Source organism: Asparagus officinalis, chromosome 1 (genome assembly GCF_001876935.1).
Source record: "Asparagus officinalis chromosome 1, Aspof.V1, whole genome shotgun sequence".
NCBI lineage: Eukaryota > Viridiplantae > Streptophyta > Magnoliopsida > Asparagales > Asparagaceae > Asparagus > Asparagus officinalis.
Window position 1 is genome coordinate 32327361 of NC_033794.1, and position 11419 is coordinate 32338779.

General features: G+C 39.5%; 1 protein-coding gene across 1 annotated transcript; it reads left to right on the forward strand.

Annotated features, from left to right (window-relative positions):
- LOC109842160 (GILT-like protein F37H8.5) lies at positions 1186-7933 on the forward strand (the record flags this gene model as incomplete). Its single annotated transcript, XM_020411068.1, has 4 exons — positions 1186-1485; positions 2184-2249; positions 2917-3057; positions 7901-7933. Coding segments are annotated over exons 1-4 (492 nt in total), but the record flags the coding sequence as incomplete, so codon positions are not given.

The following is an 11419-nucleotide window of genomic DNA, read 5'->3' on the forward strand; positions in this document are numbered from 1 at the left end:
ATAGGGTCTTAGGTTCGGTTTGGATATAGAAGAGGAAAGTGGAGGAGGATGATTGAACTAAATCTAAGGGGAGGAAAAAGAGAGGATGAAAGTGTGATGTAAGTAATTGTGTTTAGATAAACAACTAGGGAAGTGAGAGGGAGGGAGAGTGATAGATCTATATTGTGTTCGTTTAGAATAGAAAATAGGAAGGGAAGAGAGCGATTCACTTATAATCCAGTACTTCCCCTCCCAATCTGTCCGCTTTTGGACGATTAAAAAAAACAAAGAAATTTTGCATCTTTGTAATCCTCCTAATCCTTCTCCTCCCTTACTAAAAAACATAGTTTTAAAATAGTTAGCATCGTAATCTCCCAACTCCTCCACCTCCCCTCTTAAATAAAAAAATTATAAAAATAAGCTATCGTAACCTCTTTTAGTTTGTTGAGATTTTTGTCTATTCGAGTTCAAATTTGTTAAAAGTATAGATCATATGGGCTGCTTTTTTTTCCTAAGCTATCGTAATTAATCTCGACTTGCTAAAACACTCAACCAGTCTACTAAGAGCATGAAGTGCATGATATCTTGCTCCATAACTAATTAATAATTTGAATTATGGAGAATTCTTTTATTAGGACTCTCTAGTTTGATGATGGGTCCGAACTCAACTCTTTCGACTTGGATGCATGGGGGGCAAATTCTTGATCATGTTCGCTTGGACTTTTACAAGTAGATCTTTTGTAATGTGATTTTATTAGTAAGCTTGACTAGAGAGATTGTTAGTCTATCTGATGAGATAATAAATTTGGAAGGTCGAGATGTATCGACCAGTGTAATATGCACATAGCCAGCAAAGATTGTGTGACACAAATATACAGAGGGATAACGATTTTGTTGTGATTATACATGTTGAGAGGGTGAAGTGGCTGGTCTAGCTAGCCCCGTACTGACAAAGAGGCATCGTAACCATCATTTCGCCCAATATCATGGTTAGATTTCTACTATCAAAGTGATTATCCTTAACTGACAAAGGACTGCATGGTTAAATTTCTACTAATTGGGTTTGGATAAAACTAAACCCAATCAGTCAGGAAAAAGATACAGATCACTCACAAAACTCTTAAACTGCTCCGCGAGTGAGCGTACGCAAATGATATATCTAATCTACCTATATCTACACCCTCAATATTCGACAAATACCATATATCCTCCACACTCACAGTTGACCTCCAAAAGAATTTCTCATTGATTCCAATGGCCTCCCCTCATATTACTCCGCTACTTCTCCTTGCTATCTCCTCTCTTTGCTTGCCTCCATCATCCTCAGCCCACGCTTCTAAAGTCACTCTCTCACTATACTATGAAACCCTATGCCCCTACTGCTCAAACTTTATGGTGAATTATTTGCCAAAGATTTTCGAAAAAGGATTGAGTTCGATTGTGGATATTGAGCTCGTGCCGTACGGGAACGCTCGGGTCGGGTCGAACGGGTCCATAGCCTGCCAGGTTGGATCCGCTTCTTCATTCTTTTAGTTTTTGTAGAATTGATGTGGTGACGATTAAGAGGGTGTTTTTTTTTTTGTTTGCATTTGTTTTGTGAGGATGAGGCTCTTGAATGCTTTGAGGTTGTCTTGCGTGTTTAACCTTTGATTAAGACATAATCAAACCAAAAATAATCGTTTATTGGTTAAGTTTCGGAAAACTATTGTCAAGTATTAGGACCCTCTAGTTCCAATATAATATTTGACATTTAATGCTTTGTGGTTCTCAGATTTATTTTGATTGTATTATTCATGCTTACTTCGAAAAATAAAACTTCAATTTTCTTCCATAACAATATGATTCAGTTTATTACTTGAGCTTGGGCAATTTTGTCAATAAATAATATCTTCAAGGCATTAATCGTCTCATACACGTACTTTACCCTTGAAATTTTTTTATAACACCAAGACTAGCGGAATTATTTGAGGGGGCTAATTTAATTTAATCAGTATCCTCTCTCATTTGCTACAGTACACGGAGCCCCACATGGGATTTTAAATTTTTAAAATCCCATGTGGGGCCCCGTGTACTGTAGCAAATGAGAGAGGAGAGTGTGGTTGGTGGTGTGGTTTGGGGTGTGCCCCTAGCATTTCTTTATAATTTATTATGGGCTTCTAATATACTAAAGGTGCATGCATGTCCTTCCTTTCTTTAATTTGCAGCATGGTGCATACGAGTGCTTACTAAATACCGTGGAAGCTTGTGCCATTGCTACTTGGCCTAATGTGGTAATGCAATTTCTCTTCTTCTACCCTTTTTTTCAAAAGGTGATTGTAGAAGTAAAGTGTGTGTTTAGTTTAAATGAATACATTAATGGACGAGATTTAGGGGCAGTTTGGTATTACCGGAACTTTCGATAAGTTGCTTATAGAAGCTAAGCAACTTATATAAGTGGTTGAAAATAGTTGTATGATAATCATATATCATAGTCTACCTTCAGAAGTAGTCAAAATGATTGTAAGTGAAAATCACATAAATAGAGACAAATTTAGTTATCAAAATAGACAAGATAGTTTTAGAATAGGCAAGCTAATATATCAAAAGATAAATGATATATATTGTATTGAAACTACAAAAAGCAAAAGTTGCTTTTAAAAGTATCATCATGCTACTTTTAAAAGCATCATGTTAAAAACATCAATTGTTTTTAAAAGTGTCGGCTTTTCGAGGCCCATTAAAAAGAGGGGCTAGATTAATGAGCTTTGAGGCCTAACAATTTGCTTATGGATAATTAATCAAAATACCTTCATTCATAAGAACATCAATAGTGCTCTACCTCTCTGATAACCATTTTTTTTAAAATTTTTTTGGAGAAAAGGCCAGGCCTAGAGAGGCATAAATAATTTTGTTTCCGCTTTCTTACGTATCATATTGATTCGTTGCCAATTCATGCAGCAAGAACATTTCAAATTCATTTTTTGCGTAGAGCAATTGGTTTATGTGCACAAATACACCGATTGGGAGTCTTGTTTTCAAACTACCGTCGCCGATTCGCGAGCTGTCGTCGACTGCTACAACAGCGGATATGGGCAAAAGGTTCGTTCTTATTGTTGTTACTTAGCTCATTTATAGTTTTCCTACAGTACACCAAACTTCTACTCATGTAAATAATTAAATCAACTATGATCTGTTGGATTTAATCTAATAAATCTATTTGTGGGCACATATGATTAATCAATGTGTATTGCTATCTTTCAGGATAACCCACTAAAGTGATCAATTAAGTTGGGTTAATTTGGTATTTAAATATAATCATGGGGTCATATGTGCAGATACCAGGTTGTAATTGTGATTTATTGAGGGGCTAAATTACAAAAGTACAACATCTATAAATAAGGGGTTATGGTCCCTAACCTAGTGTTACATTCTCTAATTCTCTTCACCCCCATCTAAGAGAGAAATTCGGCTAAGGAGAAAACCCTAAGGTTAGAAGATCCAAAACCCAAAATCAAGATCAAGCAATGGATTCAGGTATAAGCTTCCGCTCTTTTAGATCTTTGTTAATCTCTTTGAATTAATCATGGCTATATGGTTTTAGATCTCAAGTTTTATGATGTAGATCTAACAAGTGGTATCAGAGCCACCTTGATTAATTCTTAGGGATTTAAGTTTTATTGGGTTTTTGATCTTAAATCTCTGATTAAAGATTCGATTTTTTTTTTTGGGTTCGGATAAACAGTAAAATTTTTTGGGTTCGGATGAACAGTAAAAATTTTTGGGTTCGGATGAACAGTAACGAAATTTTTTCGGATGAACAGTAACTGAAAAATCACCGGTGAACAGTAACTTTTAGGAATTTTTTGAATTTTTCTTTGATTTTTCCTTCAATTTTTTCCAATTCTGGATCTGTTTTGAAAATAAAAATCAAAGGTTTTTTGGGTTTGTCGGCGGCGGTTTCAATTTGAAACCCTAAGGGTTCATGACGAAAATTAAGGAGGTGGTTACCTCAAACGAACCTCGCGTTCGTTCAATTTTAACCGAGCTTCGCGCTCAACGAACCTCGCGTTCGTTCTAAGGTGAACCTCGCGTTCAACTCAGGTGAGCGTCAAGCTCAATTTTAACGAACCTCGCGTTCGTTCTAAGGTGAACCTCGCGTTCAACTCAGGTGAGCGTCAAGCTCAATTTTAACGAACCTCGCGTTCGTTCTAAGGTGAACCTCGCGTTCAACTCAGGTGAGCGTCAAGCTCAATTTTTTAACGAACCTCGCGTTCGTTCTTCAGACGAACCTCGCGTTCGTACTTCAGTCGAGCCTCGCGTTCGTACTTCAGACGAACCTCGCGTTCGTACTTCAGGCGAGCCTCGCGTTCGTACTTCAGACGAACCTCGCGTTCGTGCTTCAGTCGAGCCTCGCGTTCGAACTTCAGACGAACCTCGCGTTCGTACTTCAGACGAACCTCGAGTTCGTACTTCAGTTGAACCTCGCGTTCATTTTTTTTTTAACGAACCTCATGTTCGTTCCCAAGTTGAACCTCGCGTTCTTTTATCAAACGAACCTCGCGTTCGTTCATTTTCAGACGAACCTCGCGTTCGTGCTTAAGTGAGTCTCGTACTCAATACAGTCGAACCTCGCGTTCGAAGTTAAGGGAACTTCGTGTTCATTATGGTTAAGCCTCGGCTTTTCATGGGTCCACTTTGGTATACTTAATTTATTCAATTAAGTTATGGGCCCTAATTAAGCTGTGAGACCCCAATTAAGTTTTTGGAAATTCAGTTGATTTAAATTTTTTAATTTAAATCTAATTCGGTTTTTAATCAATTATTTAATTCAAATATTATGACACTAAGGTATTAAGGTTGTCTCTCACTCCAATTGATTAATTGAAACAAGAAGTTGCCAAAGTAACCTCTCTTGTGTAGATTGTTCATGAGGAATGTGAGATGTTTGTGTGTATGCTTTCGTGTAAATATTTAATCGGCCCAAAGGAAGGTTAATATTTATTTAGACTGTATACACATCTGCGATGATAAGCGTGTGACAATTATAAGGTTTACATGTGAATAATGAATCGATCCAAAGATAGTTTCATTATTTGACATGAGTTATTGTCAATGTTTGATCATTGCAACAAGGTATCACTTACAAGTTAATATTACTGTCCAAAGACTTGATATTAATGTTGTGCCGGTATCTTGGATGGGGATTGTCATTATTTGAATTTTATTGATTATGGTTATTGATGTGAGCATTTTTATTTTATTTCAGCTAATGCATCTGCTGCAACTATTTCTGCTAACATCAACTCAATTCCCATGCTAAATGGGACAAACTTCAAGGTTTGGAAAGAGAACATATTAATTGTTCTTGGCTGCATGGATCTTGACTATGCATTAAGAACTGAACAACCCCAACCTCTCAATGCGGATAGCACTCCTGATGCAAAGAAGGAGCATGAGAAGTGGGAGCGTTCAAATCGCATGAGTCTTATGATCATTAAGCGCGGCGTTCCGGAAGCCTTCAGGGGCATAGAATCCGAAGGGATTACTAAGGCTAAAGATTTCCTTGCCGAAATTGAGAAGCGTTTTGCGAAAAACGATAAGCACGCTTTTAGCTCGCTTGATTTCAATGAAGTATAAGGGCAAAGGAAATATCAGGGAGTACTGTTCGCGGGAAAAGTTGGTGCTTTCTTCATTATCGATGTCATTGCACTCAGTTAACAACTTTATGCGTTACAAAGAGATCCGGTCTTTTTATAAGATCCGGCTTACAATGAAAATCAAAATAAAACAAAGAAATCAAAATTACAACTTCTCTCTTTTACCGAACAAATCACAAGATCCTGTTATCCGGTCTCTTGCTTCTGTGGGTTGTTTGCCTGCGCCGGGGTTGCTTACCGTGGACCACCGCGTGATCTGGATCCAAGCAGATCTACGACGTATTACGGGTATTATCCCACCAAGGAGATAATAGCCGGGAGGGATCGTTTCACCAAGGAAACGACCGCTCGAATCTCGGGATCTAAGAACCAAGCTTAGATCCGGAGTGTAACGACGTAGATCTGAGGATTAGACTCTCTCGAACTCCTGCCTTTTTCGGTGCGGGTGCTCGCTAAGAATCAAATCCGGGTCTCCAAGTCTTCAAGCCTTCAGATCTCCGAGTTGAGGTGACAATCCGGCAGAGTTTCGGCTCTCTCAAAAGTTTCAGAAGAAGTCCCTCAAATGAACAACCACCCCCCCTATTTATAGCCTCTCTGAACTGTGCCTTTGTGCACAAGAGAGAGAGGGGGGGGAGTCGGGCCCCTAGGGTGGCTCGGCTTGGGCCGAGCCACCTTAGGGTGGTTCGGTTCGGGCCGAGTTCCCCCAGGTGCGCTGGTTTTGTCGTTTTCCGTTGTTTCCGGTTGTTTTGTCCGTTGTTCGGTTGTTTTGTTGATTTGTTGACTTGATTCCGGATTTGGCAGTAAACTCAGTCGGTGTTTGAGTTCAAATCCACTTTGTTGGAAGACCCGTCGACTCCCCGAACCACTAACGTTGTTCACATGCAGTTCGTTAGCTTTGTAGCCTCTTTAGTTCGTTTCGTTGCTTGAACGTTCGTCGATTTGTCGAATCATCGCGCCGAGCTGTGTCAAGGGACCTATAAGCAGTTTTATACGCCTACAGATACCCCCTCCAAAGCTTTTCAGCCTCGTTCTTTTATAGAAGAGTCTGGAATGCTTTGGATATGATTGCCCCTACCCTTTGTCGGTGTAACGGGACCTGGAAATGACTTTTGTTCTGTATTCCTTCAATCCTTCGGGCCATTCAGTGCTTTGTAGAATGCCTGTAGGGGTTCCGGTGCTGCATTTATTGTCTGACCGTTGTTGGAATTTGAACTTTGAAGTCGATTCCTGATTTTCCAGTCTTTAGCTCGTGCTTATTGGTTCGACGTACAACTAACGCTCGGTTGTTAGCATTGAGTCTTCATTTGTGACGCGTTGTCCGGCGTCGTGTTATTGAGTTATCCTTAAGAATATTTTTAGAAAAATATTCTCCAGAAACTTCTCAACAAAGAGGAGGGAATAGTTTAAACTCGTATACCTTATTGGAGTATTTCCGTATCCAAATGAGTTGAACCGGTCCGATAATAAGCTGAATCGGCCTAATAATGAGCCAAATAAGGCAGTAATTCGGTGCAAAAAGTCTCCCAACCCTTCCAAACATGTGGGAGAGGCAAGAATAAACTAATGATCGAACCTTCGGTCGATTTGAAGTTGTTTCGACGTTCAATTCTGCTTCAATTTGAATTCTGGTTCGGATTTGGTTCAAACTGGTCCATTCTGGCTCATTCTGGTCCATTCTGGCTCATTCTGATCTGATCTGGTCTAGCCAGGTTCAATCTGGTTCAATTTGGCTCATTCTGGCTCAGTTTGGCTCAATCTGGCTCAACCTGGTCCAATCTGGCTAGGTCTGGTTCAGCCCAGTCTGGTCTGGTTCAGCCCAATCTGGTTCAAGGCTATAAGAGGGGTCTTTTTTTTCTTTTCTTTTTCTTTTCTTTTTCCTCTCTAGGGCCGGCCGAACTTTCCCCTCCCCTCTCTTGATTTCTCTTCCCTCAAGCTTCCATTCGCCTTGAAACCTTGATAGTTATCCTAGATCTAGGGTTCCTTTGGATCTTGGACTGAAAAATCACTCAAAAACTCCATATTTGGAATTTCTCTCAGGCCCCTCGAGCGCGTGGTTCAAGTTTCCTTAAAGATCACATTTTTTATTGGATCTCGAGCCTTTCTTCAGGTAAATCTTCCACAATTTGGATCTTTTTCATGCTCAATTTAATTCATGCATTTGAGGGTGTGATTTGATGCCTCGAGCTAATCTTTCAGGGGGGTAAAAATGCAATTTTGAGGGGTTTTTATGCAAAAATTAGGGCTGAAATTATTTTTTGAATCTAACCCTTTGAGTTATTTTGCAGGCCGTCATGTCTCGCGCCTCGAGAGGTCGTTCCCCTGCCATGTCGGTTGATGGCGCGCCTCCCTCTTATGCTGGTGAGCTACTTTTTGCAAATAAACCCTTTTTTTTCTTATAAATTTGTAAATTGACCCTTTTTTAAACCCCACGTTGTTCTCCTTGGCGAGGCAATCGGGAAGAGCCTTGATTCTCCTTGGTGAGGATCGACGCTTCAAAGATATGTTTTGCTTGGTCAAAACCATATCTCAAAATTAAAGGGGGCGATTTGACACTACATTGCGTTTTATAAGGCAGGGATATGTTGTCGACATACCCTGTTTTGTGATTGCACAATGTGGCCAAATCGTCTCACCCTTTATAAGGCAATGACTCTATCTTAGCTATTTGTAAGATGAGTTCAATTTCCTTTTATAATCGAGACTAACCAGTGTTTAACTGTCTATTTTGCAGTGGGGTACCCTTCTGGATCATTCCCGTCCCACGCAATATATGGACGGCGTGGCGAGCATTATTCGAACTCCAACGATCCTTCCCCTATTCCAGCTACCCCTCAGTTTGCTTCGGACACGTCGACTGAGGTTGCCCAAGTGGTGAGGGAAGGTGGTCATCGAGCTATTCGCCAGCTAATCACAGATGCGCCTTTTGTGAAGGACGCCAGCTCTACTCAGCCTCTTCGAAAGAGCGATTTCCTATTTGGTGATTCTGTCGATGACCCAGAAGCCGTATTCATTGGTGCTGAGCATTGGCTTCACAAGACCGGCAATGGCTTCATATACTTGCCGGAGATTCCTCGGCATCGTTCATTGACTGAGCTCAGATGTCAGGCTGTGACACGGGAGATGTCGTGGCGCTTGACAGAGGATCATATGAGTGTCCATTGCGGCTATATCACTCATTCGGCGGTTCCTGGTTCGTGCAGAAGTCGTGTTACCGGATTGCGTCCTGGTGTATTGGGGCTGGACGAACCACCACGTAACGAGTTCCTTGCTACCGCTTCCACCTTGAGGAATCGTCTCGCTGTTCTGGGACGGGAGATGCCAGCGACACGTCACAGGTTTTACGGTTGGGTCCACTCTTCGGACAAGTCTTGGTGGAGCCGCATGACGACATACGTCTTGAGCCGATGGGGCGAGGAGTTGCATGCTTGCAGTTTGTATGCAGCCGTTCGTGCCACCGTGTATGGCTTGCCTGTCAGTTTGAGACATTTCTGTGCTTTGTTCGAGCTATATAATCCAGACTCGAACACTTTTCTGACCCGGCAGGGGGAGTTAGGCTTGGCTCTTCACGAGATGCACAGGATTTCTGGCTTGTCCATGGGACAGATGCTATACCAGGAGTACTTTCCTTCCAGTCATGAGTTGAGCCAATTAAAAGATCGCATGCCTGACCGTTATGAGACTCTATGGGACCTCACTTGTCATTACCATATTGCTTTGGCACAGTCGGAGCCCTTAGCAAAGAGGACCAAGGTATGTGTGAGTCTGAAACAATTTGCGAACTACTTGTTCAAGAATCTGGAGAGCACTCATGGCGAGGATATTTGTGAGCTGGCCCCATTCACTCCTTCAGAGGTGAACAGTCTACTGAAGAAGATCGGCGCTCAATCTTACACCACCGGCGGTCCTGAGGGTGGCTTTCCTGCGAAGACCAAGTTCAAGTCATTCTTGTGGCACGCTACCGCACCAATTCGACCAATGACACTTCTTGCTGGCTTTCTTGCTATCTGGTTGAAAAAGTGCGTGGTTCCATATCAGTCTGGCGACGCCTTGCCCTTGGAGGTACTTTACCCAGCAGTTCAGCTCGCCTATAAGAAGGAACTCTCACTTCTTCCGGTGATGGTGGCTAATATTCACCGAGGACTTCGACAGCTTTCCAGTGCGTTCACACGGAAGGAGACCGATTTACCAGGTCAGATTCCCACGCTTAAGGTGGAGCTCCCGTACGCTTATCTGATGGCCTGGTTTGTCCTTCATCGCTCGGATATGATGTCGGTGCCGAACGCCACAGACCATTCTGTTCCCCTGCTACAGTTGCTTGAGAATGGCAGGTGGGAGGGCCGCGGATTTTCTGATGTCAGACAGCAGTTGCAGGTCCATAAGTGTTGGGCATTCTCTACTTGTTTTCCGCAGTTCTCCGGTCGATATGGTGAATGCTTGATAGATGATGAGAGGCCTAGAGAGTACCGGACTTATTTAGACATCGGCTGCTTCAACTGGCTAGTGAATATTAGGCCCGGCTATCTGACTTTCCGACGTGTTCGAAAAAATCTTTTCGTGGTCAATATTACCCTTAACTTTTTTTAGAATATTACATTGTTATCCTAATCTATTCTAATTATCATATCTTCTTCGAATTGATAATTATATGATTTATTTTCTTCTTAATGAGACTTAACATGTTATTATTTAAAGAAGATATGTTTTATATAATTCAAATCTTTTACTTGTTTCAGTTCGCATAGAATTCTAAAATAACGTGTTCGAAAAAATCTTTTCGTGGTCAATATTACCCTTAACTTTTTTTAGAATATTACATTGTTATCCTAATCTATTCTAATTATCATATCTTCTTCGAATTGATAATTATATGATTTATTTTCTTCTTAATGAGACTTAACATGTTATTATTTAAAGAAGATATGTTTTATATAATTCAAATCTTTTACTTGTTTCAGTTCGCATAGAATTCTAAAATATATATGCTAGCCAGCACCTAAAATTTTTAGACTTTGTAAAAAATATCCTCTAAGTTTTTTAAATTTTAAAAATACCTCTACAAATTCAAAAATTTATTAGAACATCTTGAAAATTACAAATTTTACTCATTTCAATTCAATGAGAAATCTGAAAACCAAATGCTAGCTAGAAACTAAAAGTTTTTTTACTTTGAAGAAAATATCTTACAAGTTTTGAGATTTTAAAAAAAACCCAAAAAATCAAAATTTATAAAAAAAATACCTTGAAAATTTCAAACCTATAAACACGCTAAAAACCTATAAATAACACAAACAACCCCTAAAAATTTATGGAATTTACAATAACCACTCTAAACTTTTTACAAACTGCAAAATAAAACTCTTACAATTATAAAATTTACAAAGATCCTGATAATTTTCAATCTTACAGTATATTGAAAATATAAGAATAAAAAATATCCCCTACATAATTTATAATTTATAAAAAATACCCTTAAAGCTTCAAAAATTACAAACAAACACTCAAATTTTAAAATTTACAAACAACACCCTAAGAATTTCAAACTCATTAATAAATTGAAAACATATGAATTATAAATAGTCTATAAATAATTTATAATATATAGAAAAGTCCTATAAGTTTAAAAAATTACAAAAAACCCCTAAAATTTATAATTTACAAAAAAAACACTAAGAGAAATTTCTAAACTATGGACACTAAGATGAATATACAAAATTACTAACAACCCTAGAAAATTAAAAACTTACAAAAAATTTCATACTCCATTTAAAAGTATATGTTCAGGGAAGACTTTTAATGGTCAATAT